The 16,983-nt window shown below is 40.7% G+C and overlaps 1 protein-coding gene across 2 annotated transcripts in view; it reads right to left on the reverse strand.

Annotated features, from left to right (window-relative positions):
- Positions 1-3,007: 3,007 nt before the first annotated feature.
- Positions 3,008-16,983, reverse strand: part of SLC1A7 (solute carrier family 1 member 7) — an 85,767-nt gene continuing 71,791 nt past the window's right edge. Inside the window, exons 8-11 of one of the 2 annotated variants that reach the window (XM_070745880.1) lie at positions 15,034-15,228; positions 8,005-8,139; positions 5,256-5,355; positions 3,008-3,671 (exon numbers count right to left, since the gene is read on the reverse strand). In XM_070745880.1, the coding sequence (XP_070601981.1) occupies positions 3,435-3,671; positions 5,256-5,355; positions 8,005-8,139; positions 15,034-15,228 (667 nt within the window). In that variant the 3' untranslated portion in view covers positions 3,008-3,434. Of the gene's footprint in view, positions 3,672-5,255; positions 5,356-8,004; positions 8,170-15,033; positions 15,229-16,983 lie in introns of both variants that reach the window. The other variant, XM_070745881.1, reaches the window with a different exon arrangement.

Genomic DNA, 16,983 nt, shown 5'->3' on the forward strand with positions numbered 1-16,983 from the left:
AAAAAAAAAAAAGAAACAAGTTTTTTAAAAATTGGCATATATACCTCGTCCTAAGAGGGAATAAGCCACAGCTGCCAAAATCTAAACTGATTGCATGTTATTTTATTTTCCCTTGCAAACAGCACTGGTGATAAACCCCATAGTATTCCTCTATTTTGTTATCCCATATTTTTGTGTCATGAATGACAATATTTAGTTCACTTTCAGGAGAGGAGCTTTGTAACTGAGTCTTCAACCTTACTCTTTTTTTGTTTGAGAAATTCAAACTTCTAGCCTAAGTATTAAAGCTATAAAAGCACTAATTCCCTCTAGCTCCTTTCCATCTAATGGGGCTGTAAGAGTGGTGCAGCAATTCCAAAGTCACAGCTTTGCTTCTTAAACTGCTCCAAAGGGAAGCCATTGCCAAATTAAAAGTACAAGACTATATAGAATGGAAGGCTTGAACTGGCACTGAAGAAAGTCATCCAAGATATCTTACATAGCATGTGTGTGTGTAATATGTGTGGGGTGGGGAAGGGGTAAGTTCAATCATTTGCATTTACAGACAGCAATCATAGGAACATTATTAGCAGGGGTGAAATTCAGCAGGTTCTGACAGGTTCTGGAGAACTGATTGCAGAATTTTTGAGTAGTCCAGAGAGCCAGCAAATACCACCTTTGTTTGGGCCCCAGAGTGGGGTGAGAACGGAGATTTTGCAATATCCTTACCCTGTCACACCCATCAAGCCATGCCTACAGAACCAGTAGGAGAAAATTTTGAATTTCACCCCTGATTATTAATCCTGAATATATCATTACAATTGAAATTATGCTACAAGCGCATATGCTAAATTCTAAGGGATTCCAAGGGATTTGGGCCAGAGGTGGGTTCCCCCCAGTTCGGACCAGTTCGCTCGAACCATTAGCTACCCACTGGTGATGTCATGCTGACGTCACAGAACCGGTTCTGTCAGTGGCCACCATCTTCTTTTTAAAAAAAATTCAGATTTATTTATTTTTTTAGAATTTTTTCTTTTGGAATTTTTTTCTATTTTTTTTCTTCTGCACATGACAGAAGCTGAGTTTCCAGACCTGTGCATGAGGTCGCCATCTTGTTTTGGGCTTTTTCTTGGGGAGGGGGGGTTTAAAAAAAATTGGCAGTGCGCATGCCCGCCCGTGCAACATGCTCATGCGACATGGGAGTAAGCGAATCAGCAACAAGGTAAGTTAGAACCCACCCCTGATTTGAGCCCAAACTATCACACATAGATGCTATATAAATTACAGAAGATTGTATAGCCTTTTTTAGCACCAGTTATTTTGGTTAGGGATTTTTATAGTTAGACCAGGTTTTTCCCCCCCAACCATGTCAATTTTAAGATGTGTCGACTTCAAATCCCAGAATTCACCAGACAGCATCCTATACCTATACATCTTAAAGTTGCCACAGTTGAAAAATTAAAATTTAGTCACTGTGGATTTTGCCAATAGAGGTGGAGGGAAAGGAGATGCAAAAGAGAAGAAAGTACTTGGGAGGCTAATATGATAGGGAAAGCTTAGCATGGAGCTTGATACAGTGTTCCCTCGATTTTCGCGGGTTCGAACTTCGCGAATAGCCTATACCACGGTTTTTCAAAAAATATTAATTAAAAAATACTTCACGGGGTTTTTTTCTATACCATGGTTTTTCCCACCCAATGACGTCATATGTCATTGCCAAACTAATAATTTTTGCAAATAAATAACAAAAAAAATAATTATTGTTAATAAATAATTATGTTTATAAATATCAGGATCACTAAGTGTCTTATTCAATGGTGAGTACCAGTAATAATGGTGAGTAAATGGTTGTTAAGGGAATGGGAAATGGTAATTTAGGGGTTTAAAGTGTTAAGGGATGGCTTGTGATACTGTCCATAGCCAAAAATGGTGTATTTACTTCCGCATCTCTACTTCGCGGAAATTCGACTTTCGCGGGCGGTCTCGGAACGCATCCCCCGTGGAAATCGAGGGAACACTGTATTTTATTTTTAGGGATCTTAAAAATAAAAAAGCCCTTCTCTATCCCCCATTAAACAAAAAAATTAAAAACAAGTAATATTTCTCAGTTTAAAAATATACTATTATAATATATACATTGTAATTGTAAACCTTAGAAAATAATATGTCACAAACAATATCAATTGCAATTTATCTCTCCAAATAATGCAAAATAAAAATGAAAGGGCTCTGATTATTATATGTTGCTACCATCATAGTCAAAAGACCATCTAAACTACCATTAGAAATTGACTATTTGAAATCCATATGGTGGTGGATATAAAGATTACATTGGTCTATTCATTCTTTCATTCCTTAAATTTGTATAGTGCCACATCAAGAAAATCTTGGAGGATTCATAACAATTGTAAAATGCAACACTAAAACTTCCACAGTAACTTAAAATTAAATTTAAGTTACATTAAAATTAGAATTAAGTCCCCCAATGTTAATTAGCTTCTAGATTTTAACTAGCTTCTAGAAGACTTTTATTGATGGAGTCAATCTTGTCTTCAGGAAAGCCATTCTATATAATGGGAGCCATTATAGGCCTCAGTTCTCCACCCCTCCCAAAGTGGTGTTGGTTAACTGTGAACAGTATTAACAGTTTCTCATGGACAGGTCTCATTTGCTTGAAGGAGGCCATCCCAAAGATACTTAGGTGTCAAGCCATATAGGGTGTTATAAATTAAAACCATTACTCTGGACTACAACCAGAAAGCTACTATAATGTTCACTCAGAACATTGAAGAATGCAGAATGAAGCTGCAAATAAGAATGATTTGTTAAACAATTTTAACTTAGGTTGCAGGTAACCAAATGGTAATTTCACGACCTCTCAAGGCCACTGAATCCATGCACTGTTCTTTCCACTTTCACCTATGCAACTGTAGGAAAGCAGACCCATTTCCATGTTAAACTAACCACTGCTTTTGATCACAGTGTATCCAAATCAGCAGATTAATAACAATACTTCATTTCACATAGCTCAGGCTCCGTAACCAGGACTTGATCCCATCCACAATTTAGCTTTAATCTATTAGTTAGTAATACATTTTAAAACTAAGGATAGAACATTAATAAATTTCTGGTATATTCTTTTTGACTAAAAAAACGGCGACAGGGTGATTTAGTAGAAATCATTTCAATGGACCAGAAGGTTTCTTCTTAGAAACATCACCATATCTGTTTTCCCAAAGTAAACAACATTTGTCCAGTGATTAATTCATTTCTACTAACCCAACCAACCAATGGAACCCATCTTCCATGAAGCCTTCTGTCTTCACAGGTGTCCACAGCTATTTTATAACCTCAGTTCAGGAATAACAGTCATTTCATGCCTTGCCATTGAAGAAGCAGGTCATGTCCCAACTTCATTTACAGGATATTCTTTTGTTTTCAGATACTTTTCCCCATTACACATTTGTTTCCAATTCATTGATTTCAATAGTACAGTGGTCTCTATTGTTGGATTTTTCTGGGTAACATTCTGAGTTATTTTCTTCTTGTTCCACTTGAATAGGTATGTGATGCAGTGTTGTTTTGAGTGCTTCAGGTCCACGCATTTTATTCATAGACTTCACACAGCCATTCTTCTGACAAGCAATAATTTTGTGGATACTAACAGGGTTTGTTTCTCCAATCAAAGGCACCTATGAATAGAACAATGGGGTTCATACTATTACTATGCTTCATTATTCTAGAACACTTTACCCTAGATAAAATACAGGAAATAGTATAACGGCAGACTAGATGGACCATGAGGTCTTTTCCTGCCGTCAATCTTCTATGTTTCTATGTTTTCTATACTTATATTTCATTTTAACATACAAAATTATAATTGCATCATACTCATGCTAGAAGCACCAAGGCTCTTCTAGGTTGAAAGAATTAGCTGGTGACATCAACCTGGCTTGGGGGAAGGCTCATTTAAGGGCTCCTTTCATATCCCGAGAAGGAGCTGGAGCGAAGGGCAGGAACTAACTCAGAGGTGGGCTGCTAAGGTGGAACCGTGATGTGTGCTCGCCCCCGTGGCTCTGAGTGTTAGTGGAGTCCAACGCAATGATGCTATTGCACCTGGGCAGATAGCAGAATCACATGCAGACACGCAGGTGTGCCTGTGGGGCACCTGTGTGTCCATGCACGATTTTGCTACCTGCATAAATGCAGTGGCATAATTGCGCTGGACTCTGCTAACACTCAGAGTCATGAAGGCAAGCACCTTTAAAGCTCTACATGGATGGCATGCCTTTATATGGTATGACAAGGAGAAAAATCACTCATATTTTAAAAGACATACATTAAGGAAATATTTATTAGAAGTTTGGAAAGATATAAGGAAAAATCACTTTTTAAATATTCCAGAATGGCTTGCCCCCTTAGAAGCAATAATACACCCAAAGTCTATAAAAGATTAAAAAAAATTATAAGATATAAAGATTTATTAAATGACCAAATGAAATTAAAATCTAGGATTAAATTACAAGAGGAAGGGATAATGACAATGTCATTTGGCGGGCCCCAGGGGAAGAGCCTTCTCTGTTGCAGCCCCGACCCTCTGGAACCAACTCCCCCCGGAGATTAGAACTGCCCCCACCCTCCCTGTCTTTTGTAAACTACTCACTTATACTGCCAGGCATGGGGGAGTTGAGACACCTTTCCCCCGGGCTCTTTTATATTTTGTTTTATGTTTGGTATGAATGTGTTATTTGGTTTTTTAAAAATATGATAGGGTTTTATATGTTTTTTAATATTAGATTTGTTCTACTATACATTTGTTATAGATTTGTTATACTATTGTTTTTATTATTGTTGTGAGCCGCCCCGAGTCTTCGGAGAGGGGTGGCATACAAATCTAATAAATTATTATTATTATTATTATTATTATTATTATTATTATGTCACCGTTCCACCTTAGCAGCCCACCTCTGAATTCACTCCATCCTACGGCAGCACTCGGATCTTTTATATACTTTTATTCGTATCCATTTCATGTATTCATAATCATGTTATATTTGTTATCTAATACATGCTTGATGAAATAAATAAAATAAAAAATAAATAAATCTCGAACGCAGGCTTGGAACCTTCAACCCAGCATCCTACCACCTGAGCCACAGTACTGCACCAAAATTATAGGTAAGACACAGTATTACAAAGAATGTCTCTAAAACAGATACCTAATCATCTCTGTTTGGTAAATGAGTCCTCAGAGTATCATATCAGTTTTCTCCTACCTCATTTCTTTCTGCAGTGAATTCTTTTCTGCAAATATGTGCCATTATTCCAGCGGCAAGAGCATCACCCAGGACATTGATCATTGTCCGAAATCTGTCTCTGTCAAACAAAATGAAGGCATTGAAACAATATTTCCTTTTCTTGCTGTGTAAATGTCCATCAGTCTACATAGTTATTTGTACAGAAAGTAACAGTACCTGCACATAAGCTCATGTTATTTTACTCAACAGATAATATAGCACAGGGATAGGAATAAAAGTACCAAATTAATTTAAATGTGTAAGTCATCACAGATCAAATTGTTCTCATAATGAAATCCCATGGATTAATTTTATAGTATGAAAGCATAATGCCAACAAGATATTTTTTTAAAAAAAGACACTCCATGAACATTTCCCTGGAGTTTCATGGAGTTTCACAACAAATATTTTTTGTGGTAAATAAATAACTGAATTTCTGTAAACCAAATAATCAAATCCAACCAGCATTGTGCTTTGGGTCTCCAGAATTGTGATTGCAATTTCCACCAGGAATCTCCAAGATAATTGATCTAGAATTAATTATAAAGTAGAGTCTGGTGCAACAACTTTAAAGGGAAAGAAAGAAAGAAAGAAAGAGATAAATAGATAGATAGAGAGAGAGACATACAGACAGACACAGAGAGAAACAGAGAAAGAAAGAGAGAGAGAGAGAGAAAGAAAGAAAGAAAGAAAGATAGAAGGAGGGATGGAGAGAAAAAAGGAAGTAAGGAAATAAATTATAAACAAAGCATACAATCTTAAAAGCCAAATGTTAAATAAAACTGGAAAATGCTTTTAGAAGAAAACAGAAGAACAAGAAGGTAGACTAGACCACATAGGATTTTTTAAAGAAAAGAAAATACGCCAAAAACACAAACAAAGGAGTTATGATGAAGCCAGTCCAACATTTGGATTTCAACTGGAAAAACAATAAGATTTAGACATTTATAGCTGAGGGATATATAGAAGAATGTAGGAAACTGAGGAATAAATTGTCAGAAGACAAATAAACAACAGAATGTCTGATGCTGCATTTGAGATTAATCTCTCTTCGGTGCCTGCATTTGCTGTTATGCAAGCTTTTAGTAACTTTAAAAAAATAAATGCTCAGTAAGTTTTAAAACTGTAACAAAAAAATTAATTATATTCTGACTTGTGATTTTCACAGAACAATGCTGAGAAAAAACTTTTTTCCAAGTACAACTTTAAATTGTCTTAAGTAATTTAAACTTAGAGGAAAAGGCAGGTGCATTAGCTGGAGTTACTTTTAGTTCATTGTTTGAAGCTGACTCAAGTTCATTTGGGAGAGGTACATTAAATCTGAAATGCATCATATGATTTCTTCATTCTTTTTTCAGTGCAATGAGGCCATCTGAGAAGTCAATCACAATGCGTTATTATATCGATGTGGGTCATAAAACTAAAATTCAGGAACATCCAGATGTTTGGCTTAGAAAAGACTAATATGATCCAAAACCAGCAATGTTCAGAGTTTGACTTCTTTAGCATAAAACTGAGTTGAAACAGAAAGGTTTTTTAGTTGCCGCGTATGTAGGTGCAAATGAACATGTGAATCTGTTTATTTTCACATTTTGTGTCCTTCATTTCTATGAATGCTTTGTTAAAATAGGCTCTGCAACCTCTCACAGGTTGCTTCTATTTTAGTATTGTCCATGGTTGTTAATCTATTCTTCACTATGGTTTGGAGGGGCGGGGGGGGGGGTTTGCTGAAATAAATGCTAGTTTTTAGCAAAACCATAATAAATCACAGGTCATGTGACTGCATGATGCTACAAATGGCTGCAAATGTGTTGCCAAACATCTGTAATGCAGTCGCATGATGATGGGTAGGTATTTCACTACTGGGTTGTAAATATTTAGGGGTGGAAAGGTCTTTGGAATTTTGAATGGTGACCCAGGTGTAAATCAAGGACTACCTATACAGTGGAAAAACAACTTTTGGTTTGAATCTGGAAGGATAATTCTTATATTTTCATTTTGTAATGTACCAGTAGATGAAAAACTGAGACAAACAGAAAGTAAAACCATGAATGAGCTGTGCTAACCCCTTGACATGACTATATACAGTTTTACCTCTACTTATGAACTGAATTTGTTCAATGACCAGGTTCTTAAGTAGAAAAGTTTTTAAGAAGAAGTAATTTTTCCCATAGGAATCAATGTAAAAGCAAATAATGTGTGCGATTTTGAAACCACAGGGAGGGTGGAGGCTCTGTTTCCTCCCTGGAGATTCCTAGAGAGGCCCCACAGAGACTATTTCCCAGCTTTACCGGCCCTGTTTCCTCCCAGGAGATTCCTAGAGAGGCTTCACAGGGGCTTCCCCCTGCCTTTTCTGGCCCTGTTTCCTCCCGGGGCATTCCTAGAGAGGCCTCACAGAGGCTTCTCCCTGCCTTTTCTGGTCCTGTTTCCTCCCAGGAAATAACTAGAGAGGCCTCACAGAGGCTTCTCCCTGCCTTTTCTGGTTACAGTTTCGGAGGCTCAGGTTTGTAAGTTTGTAAGTGGAAAATCGTTCTTGAGAAGAGGCAAGAAAATCTTGAACACCTGGTTCTTATCTAGAAACGTTCGTAAGTAGAGGCGTTCTTAGGTAGAGGTACCACTGTACTCAAGATCATCAAAGTGAGTGATAGCTCCCTATAAACTGAACCACTCAGTCTTCATATATCCAATTAGAAAAATGCAAAGGAGAGAAAACCTTTGCACTACTTACAGAGCCCAATCAACTGCAATTATTAGAGTGATGTCATCTGTAGGCAGCCCCACTGATGTCAAAACGATGACCATGGTCACAAGGCCAGCCTGTGGGATTCCAGCAGCTCCTATGCTGGCAGCTGTTGCTGTAATGCTTTTACAAACAAGCAGAAAGGTCATAATGCTGTAACACAGAAGAGCAACCAAATATGGATAGCTTGATCATTAATACAAACTAATGTACTTGGCGTAAGAATCAAATACATTTTACCCTGCATTCTGTTGCATAGAATATCCCTGAACAAGGTAAATAAAACACAGGACTGCCCATTACAAGTAAAATCAACTTTGCATGAAGCCAGAGTGTTGCTAGTAGAGTTGGGCCGGGGATATAATTTCATTGTTTTGGATCATGGGAAATAAAATCAAGGAAAAGCAACAAGATTGACATTTCACAGGCAGAAATTTAAAGGCATCTGCCACCTGCTGTGAGGTTAGGTTAAAGTAAATGTGGCCTCAATTTTATCACAGTAGTTTACATGCATATTTTGTAGAAGGGCCGTCGGCCTCTTACCGGGCCGGCGGTGTTTGCGGTGTGGGCGGGGAAGGAGGCCGCCATCTTGGGGGCGGAGCCTGCGGCCCAGCGTCATTGACAGGGGCTGCAGTGATGTCATTGCGATGCACGGGGCACCGATTGGTCGAGGAGCGGCCGGGGAGGCGCCCTATATAAGGGGCCAGCTCGTGGTGCCGCTCCTCTTTGTCCTTCTGTCTCCACTCTGTGCGTGGGAGTGTGGTTAGGGGGTGTTCTCACCAACTAGTTTCCCCCCAAGGTCACTGGGGGGGGGAGAAAGGGAGTGGAAATGGGCGCAAGCAGCAACTGTGTGATCTCCTTTAGGGGCACCTCTAGTGAGGTGAGGGACGACCTCCTTCTCGTACTACAAGGCTTGACCGGCTTGTGTATGGGAGGGGGGCCGCCCCTGGGGCTTGATGGCTGGGGCTTACCAGAGACCAGGGGCGAGCCATCCCGCACGCCATGGGGGCATGGCATGGGGTAGGAGGCAGGTGTAAGGATACCACTCCCCTACGCCCAGGCAAGGAGCTGCTCAGAAAAGGTTTGTGATAGTTGATTCTGCCCCCATTTTGATTTATTCACCCCTGCAGGTCACGTGATTTAAATGGTTAATTAATTAATTGATAATGAATTAATAAAGTGACCCCATTATACCCAAACATTCTGTGTCTGAGTGTTACTCCACCTTCGCCGCAACAGCCTGAGGGGACCATGAAACTGAAGAGAAGTTTCCTTTTTCTACTCTGCCGCCGTCTCTCTTGCTCATACTATTACTTGTCTTTTGAAATAATTTTTCTCTGACATCAGCAGGAACTTTCCCCAAATGCAGCATCACAGAGGAAAACCACCTCGAATAGAATCAATGGACTACAATTTTATAGTAATCATAATTTTATCTCTTGCTCTGCAAATGCAGATAATTATAAGAAGGGGGTGGTGTTATGAAGACATATACATCCAGATATATTTCCCGTCCCGAGATTCTCCACACTGGCTGCTATTTATCCATTTTAAGTGAACCCGAACAATACTTTGACTGCCTAAATTCAACTTTTTCTCAGTTTGCTGAAAATTTATGGAAATCATAATTCAAATAATCAGCCCCGGAGTTGTACTTGTCTTCTAGAGGTGGCAATCAATTCAAAAAATAGGTCTCTGCAGATGGCAGGAGAAACAACCCTATTCATGAGACAGCAGAATTAAGCACTCCTAAATCCACTAAAATAAATGGGCTTTACTTATTTAACATTGGATTGGATTGCATGCTTCGGTATGAATACAATTCTCTTAAATCTTTGACATCCAACAGGCTTTAATTGATATTGTATATGAAATAATTCAATTATTGCAATGAATGAAATTATTGTTTTGAAGGCTGTTGCAGAGAAGGAATTGAGTCCTGATCTTTCACTAAATTATTGTCAACTTCTGTGTGATCAAGGTCACACATAGCCATTAACTATGGTATACAATGTTCCCTCGATTTTCGCGGGTTCAAACTTTACGGAAGTCTATACCACGGTTTTTCAAAAATATTAATTAAAAAATATTTTGTGGGGTTTTTCCCTATACCACGGTTTTTCCCACCCGATGACGTCATATGTCATCGCCAAACTTTCATCTGCCTTTAATAAATATTTTTTTAATAAACTTTAATAAATAAACATGGTGAGTAATAATCTGAATGGTTGCTAAGGGAATGGAAAATTGCAATTTAGGGGTTTAAAGTGTTAAGGGAAGGCTTGTGATACTGTTCATAGCCAAAAACAGTGTATTTACTTCCGCATCTCTACTTCGCGGAAATTCGACTTTCGAGGGCGGTCTCGGAACGCATCCCTCGCGAAAAGCGAGAGAACACTGTATATGGTGACTTACCAAAGCTGCTAGACTGTACAGTATTCAGCTCTTTGTTCTGTGCATTGTAAGTAATTCAAGTCTTCTTTAATATGTTGTTTAGTAAGGAACAAGGCAATCATCATTCTTGATTTAATAGGAGGAATTTCCCTGCTCTCATCAGTAAATCCCAGCATGGGGCAGAATTGAAATCATAGCTACATAAGCATGGATTAATGCAAAGCTGAGTAGGCTGGATTGGGATAAAGTAACAGTATGTCTGATTTAGCAACAATGCAGTCACATACTTAGACATTTTGTGAAAGAATTTTGTTTTGATTTGATCTGATAATACTGCTTTATGGAAACCTGTCAAGTTTGTACAGATCGCAACTGCTTAATGTTTTATGCTAATCAGTACAGTATTGCTAGTAAATATTCTCCAGATGGATCTGCTCTTCCGTTTCATTTTTTTTGTATTTACAAAAACAAAGAAATCTAAAATAATATTTACAAATGAAAAAGGATTGTTTAAATTATGCATTCCTTAGTTGTTCAATTCACCTCTGAAGCTTTTTAAATGTACAGAGCCTAATACAAAAGACTCAAAATGGCTCAAAAATCGGTCATGATAGCAAGATTCAATGCTGGTAAATGCTAAGTAATAAGAAATGAGAGAACATTGTGTAACATGTATACAGTTTCCTTCTTTAATTCCTCTGTCACCTCTTAAATTTCACAATAAAAACTCAGGAAGAAAGAAGCTGTGGATGTTTTCTACAAGAAAACTGCAGATCTTTAAAAAGCAGAGAAATTGCAGTCTTGGGAGGTTTTGATTTCTCTGACATCTGTTGGGTGAACAACTCTTCCCAAAATGTCTTTCCAGGAAATTCCTTATCAGTCTTGCTTGCTGACAACTTTTCCTTCAGCTGGGGAAGCACGCTTTATTTAGAGGAAGGAATGTCACTTAAAAGTAAAAAATCATTTATATGGGGTTCTTTGTAAAGTTCCAGAATCAGTTTTGGAGTATTGGGTTCAGAGGTGAAATCCAGCAGGTTCTATAGAACCGGTAGTGGAAATTTTGAGTACTGTAGTTTGGTGAACTGATAAATACCACCTCTAGTTATTATTATTATTATTATTATTATTATTATTATTATTATTATTAATAATAATTAATTAGATTTGTATGCCGCCCCTCTCCGAAGACTCGGGGCGGCTCACAACAGTAATAAAAACAATATAGCAGTGAAACAAATCTAATACTGTATTAAAAAACATATAAAATCATTATTTTTTAAAAAACAAACAAACAGCACATTCATACCAAACATAAAACAAAGTATAAAAAAGCCTGGGGGAAAGGTGTCTCAGCTCCCCCATATCTGGTGGTATAAGTGAGTCTTGAGTAGTTTACAAAAGACAGGGAGGGTGGGGGCAGTTCTAATCTCCGGGGGGAGTTGGTTCCAGAGGGGCAGGGCTGCCACAGGGCTGCCACAGAGGGGCAGGGCTGCCACCTCTTCCCCTGGGGTCTGCCAAACGACTTTGTTTAGTCGACGGGACCCGGAGAAGGCCAACTTTGTGGTACCTTATTGGTTGCTGGGATTCGTGCGGTAGCAGGCAGTTCTGGAGGTACTCTGGTCCAATGCCATGTAGGGCTTTAAAGGTCATGACCAACACTTTGAATTGAAACTGATCGGCAGCCAAGGCAAGCTACGGAGTATTGAAGAAACGTGGGCCTAGAATGGGGATTTTGCAGTATCCTTCCCACAGGAGTAGAGAGAGAATGAGGATTTTGCAGTCTCTTTCCCCTGTCAAGCCCGCAAAGCCACACCACGCCCACAGAACCGGTAGTTAAAAAAAATGAATTTCACCATTAATTGGGTTCTATCACTGTTGTATGCAAATGATCAATAAAAATGTTAGATTCACATAACAAAAGGAGATCGGGGGCACATCAAGAAGTACTGTATAATCTTTATTGTATCTCAGCTGTAGCGAATGCAGAATGCCATCCGGCTCCAGGCAAGCTGCTTTTAAGGGCTTGCTTGGAGGCGCCTGGCTTCTGACAGCTATTCAAAATTCCCGCTTACAGCTGGGCCAATCAGCAAGCAACATGTAAATTTAGACCATACCTCAGTACGTAACAAAAACCAGTCTTCCCATTTGTGACAGGGAAATGCAGCAGAGATTCAGGAGAAAATGTCTTCCACTTGGAGGAACTCTTGCCTGAAGTAATATTCGACTGATGTAACTTTCTGTTTACAGGTTAAAGAAAAGGGGATTCACAGATCTTTTCCCCTAGCAACCAACCTCATTTGTTTCACATCCAACCAGAAAAAAATGCACCATGTTTCTGTTTAGTCTCCTTTTAAATACAACCAGAGAGCTCTGTCTAGAGTGTAGACAATACATCCGTAGATATTTTGGATAAGTGCCTTGTGAATGGATGAATGTTAGTGATTTGCTTTATTTCTTTTTTGGTGTGAAGTTGAATGGGAGGAAAGGGATTTATTTTCTTCAGGAATTGCTCTTCTTCTTCTTCTTCTTCTTCTTCTTCTTCTTCTTCTTCTTCTTCTTCTTCTTCTTCTTCTTCTTCCTGCTCCTCCTGCTCCTCCTGCTACTCCTCCTCCTCTTCTTCTTCTTCTTCTTCTTCTTCTTCTTCTTCTTCTTCTTCTTCTTCCTGCTCCTCCTGCTACTCCTCCTCCTCTTCTTCTTCTTCTTCCTGCTCCTCCTGCTCCTCTCCCCTCCCCTCCTCCTCCTCTTCTTCTTCTTCTCCTTCCTCCTCCTCCTCCTCCCCTCCTCCTCCTCTCCCCTCCTCCTCCTCCTCCTCCTCCTCTTCTTCTTCTCCTTCCTCCTCCTCCTACCCCTGCTCCTCCTCCTCCCCTCCTCCTCCCCTCCTCCTCCTCCTCCTCCTCTTCTTCTTCTCCTTCCTCCTCCTCCTACCCCTGCTCCTCCTCCTCCCCTCCTTCTCCCCTCCTCCTCCTCCTCCTCCTCCTCTTCTTCTTCTCCTTCCTCCTCCTCCTACCCCTGCTCCTCCTCCTCCCCTCCTCCTCCCCTCCTCTTCTTCTTCTCCTTCCTCCTCCTCCTCCCCCTGCTCCTCCTCCTCCCCTCCTCCTCCCCTCCTCCTCCTCCTCCTCCTCCTCTTCTTCTTCTCCTTCCTCCTCCTCCTACCCCTGCTCCTCCTCCTCCCCTCCTCCTCCCCTCCTCCTCCTCCTCCTCTTCTCCTTCCTCCTCCTCCTACCCCTGCTCCTCCTCCTCCCCTCCTCTCTCCCCTCCTCCTCCCCTCCTCCTCCTCCTCCTCCTCTTCTTCTTCTCCTTCCTCCTCCTCCTACCCCTGCTCCTCCCCTCCTCCTCCCCTCCTCCTCCCCTCCTCCTCCTCCTCTTCTTCTCCTTCCTCCTCCTCCTACCCCTGCTCCTCCTCCTCCCCTCCTCCTCCCTTCCTCCTCCTCCTCCTCCTCCTCTTCTTCTTCTCCTTCCTCCTCCTCCTACCCCTGCTCCTCCCCTCCTCCTCCCCTCCTCCTCCTCCTCCTCCTCCTCCTCTTCTTCTCCTTCCTCCTCCTCCTACCCCTGCTCCTCCTCCTCCCCTCCTCCTCCCCTCCTCCTCCCCTCCTCCTCCCCTCCTCCTCCTCCTCCTCCTCTTCTTCTTCTCCTTCCTCCTCCTCCTACCCCTGATCCTCCTCCTCCTCCCCTCCTCCTCCCCTCCTCCCCCTCCTCCTCCTCTTCTTCTTCTCCTTCCTCCTCCTCCTACCCCTGCTCCTCCCCTCCTCCTCCCCTCCTCCTCCCCTCCTCCTCCTCCTCTTCTTCTCCTTCCTCCTCCTCCTACCCCTGCTCCTCCTCCTCCCCTCCTCCTCCCCTCCTCCTCCTCCTCCTCCTCCTCCTCTTCTTCTTCTCCTTCCTCCTCCTCCTACCCCTGCTCCTCCTCCTCCCCTCCTCCTCCCCTCCTCCTCCTCCTCCTCCTCTTCTTCTTCTCCTTCCTCCTCCTCCTACCCCTGCTCCTCCTCCTCCCCTCCTCCTCATCTTCCTCTCCCCTCCTCCTCCTCCTCCTTCTTCGTAGCATTCATCCCACCGGTGCAGGGTCTGCTCTTCAGGTCAACACGCATGATCTTGCACGATCAATCACAGACAGCATCTGTGCCCATCTGGGCAGGTTTCATGTCTGCAGTTATTGTCTTGCCATCTTTCTTTTGGCCTTATGTGCTAGTACTTGCCATCTACATTAAAATGGAAGGGGATGTAGGCAACAATACGGGGAGCTGCTTGTAGGACATGACTGCACCACTGTAGACATTTCTCCTATGTTTTCTTTAATGTTGGCATGGTGCCCATTTGCTTCGGAAGTGTGTCATTAATGACATGACCAGGGAGAAAAATGCAACAAAGCAGGCAATCTCCATGACATGTGCAGTGTGCTCAATGCATTTGGTGGCTGGCCATTTCCTTTCTCCAGGAACTGCTGACATTTTTAACCAGCAGTTAATCAAATGCTCAAGATTTTCCACCTGCATGGTTAATATGGATTATACATTCTAATAGTTCTGAAAATCATTTCATACAAGTTTAGATTATTATTTGCTACGCTGGACACTGAAGACCAGAACATTGAATCCTATGAATCAGATATTCTTCCCCCTCCCATTTTACCTTATGGTGATGATCTGTCCAAAATCGAGGTCATAGTTGTTTACTTGGGCGATGAAAATAGCTGCTACGGCTTCATATAGGGCTGTTCCGTCCATGTTGATTGTAGCCCCTACTGGGAGCACAAACCTAGCAACCCTCCGGTCTACGTGATTATTCTCTAATAAGCACTTGAAAGTTATAGGCAAAGTGGCTGAACTGCAAAACAACAACAACAAAAATAAAGGTCATTTAGGCTGAAGTTAGCAAAATAATGTAATTTACAAATTTGCTTATGTAAGCAAATTTAAGGCAAAATTATTTGTGCCCATGCATTATTGGGTATAAACCAATGGTGAAATCTACTTATCTTTCCTACTGGTTCGGAAGTACATGCTTTGTGTGTGTGCACTTTTTCACCTCTATGCATGCTCAGAATGCTTTGTGCATGAGCAGAGGGTAAAAACAGAAAATTATGGCATCCGGGGGGTGGGGGTGGGCGGAGTCTTAGGCTGCCTCCACTACCAGTTTTCCAAACCACCAGCAGCCACAACAAGCGATATGCCTGAAACAGCCCGAACCAGTAGTATTTCACTCCTGGTAAAAACTATTACATAAAGGTCCTGATTCATTCGGGGTCTTAGGTAATAATAATAAAGCTATGACAAAAAATGAATTATATTATTTAAGGAAAAAACTGTAAAAGCTATGATCGAACAGAATATTGGAAATATCTCTTTATATTTTCCAAAGCTTTTTGTCAGTAACAAATTATCCAACACTGATCTTGTCTCTTTGTTTTGTTTTATTGCTTTGTCCCAATCCCTGAAAATTGTATTTGTATTATACAAATACAATTTTCAGGGATTGGGACAAAGCAATAAAACAAAACAAAGAGACAAGATCAATAATAAAATAATTTGTATATGTATTATACAAATACATATACCGTATTTTTCAGAGTAAAAGATGCACTGGAGTATAAGATGCACCTTAGTTTTTGGGGAGGAAAAAAGGGTAAAGAATCTGCTTACGAGATATTCATCTGGCTAGCATTATTAAGTCTGGCCAGCTTCAGCACATTATTTTATCCCCTGGTTAGGGCTTTAAAAAGCCTTATTTGGAGAGAGTAACAATGAAAGAGCTTGCAAGCCAGTAAGAGCTGGGAAAATCATTAGCACCTGGTTAGGGCTGGAAAGAAACATCCAGAGCAAGTAGAGCAATGAAAAAACCCTGCAAAGACTTAGGGTTTGAAAAACATTCTTCTCAAAGAGTAACAATGAAAGAGCTGGTAAGAGCTGGGAACATTGTTAGCACCTGGTTAGGGCTGGAAAGAAATTCAGAGCAAGTAGAGCAATTTTTAAAAAACCTACAAAGACAGGGTTTGGAAAACATTATTCACAGAGAGTAACAATGAAAGAGCTTGCAAGTATGTAAGAGCTGGGAACATTATTAGCACCTGGTTAGGGCTGGAAAGAAACTTATTTGGAGCAAGTTAGCGCAATGAAAAAAAACCCTGCAAAGATTTAGGACCTGGAAAACATTCTTTGCAGAGAATAATAATGAAAGAATTTGCAAGGTAAGAGCTGGGAAGACCTTTAACACCTTGTTAGGGCTGGGGGAAAAACGCTTTGAAAAAACCTACATTCAGAGTATAAGACGCACCTGAATTTTAAGCCTCTTTTAGGGAGGAAAAAGGTGCGTCTTATACTCCGAAAAATATGATGTGTATATGTGTTTATATACATGTATATAACATAACATATTTAGGATCTTTTGCTTATTCCCCATACTTTTTATTTATTTTAAAATCTGGAAATGAAATAAAATATGTGGGAATGGGAATAATTATAAATAAGCATGTAAGAAAATATTTTATTTCCTGTTTGGAACTGGGCCACTCAAGGGGCAGGTGAGCACAGGTCCATCCATATGTGCCCACCCTTCCCACCAGTCTGCCAAACGGGAAAGGCT

This window comes from Erythrolamprus reginae, chromosome 3, assembly GCF_031021105.1.
Source record: "Erythrolamprus reginae isolate rEryReg1 chromosome 3, rEryReg1.hap1, whole genome shotgun sequence".
Taxonomy (NCBI): domain Eukaryota; kingdom Metazoa; phylum Chordata; class Lepidosauria; order Squamata; family Dipsadidae; genus Erythrolamprus; species Erythrolamprus reginae.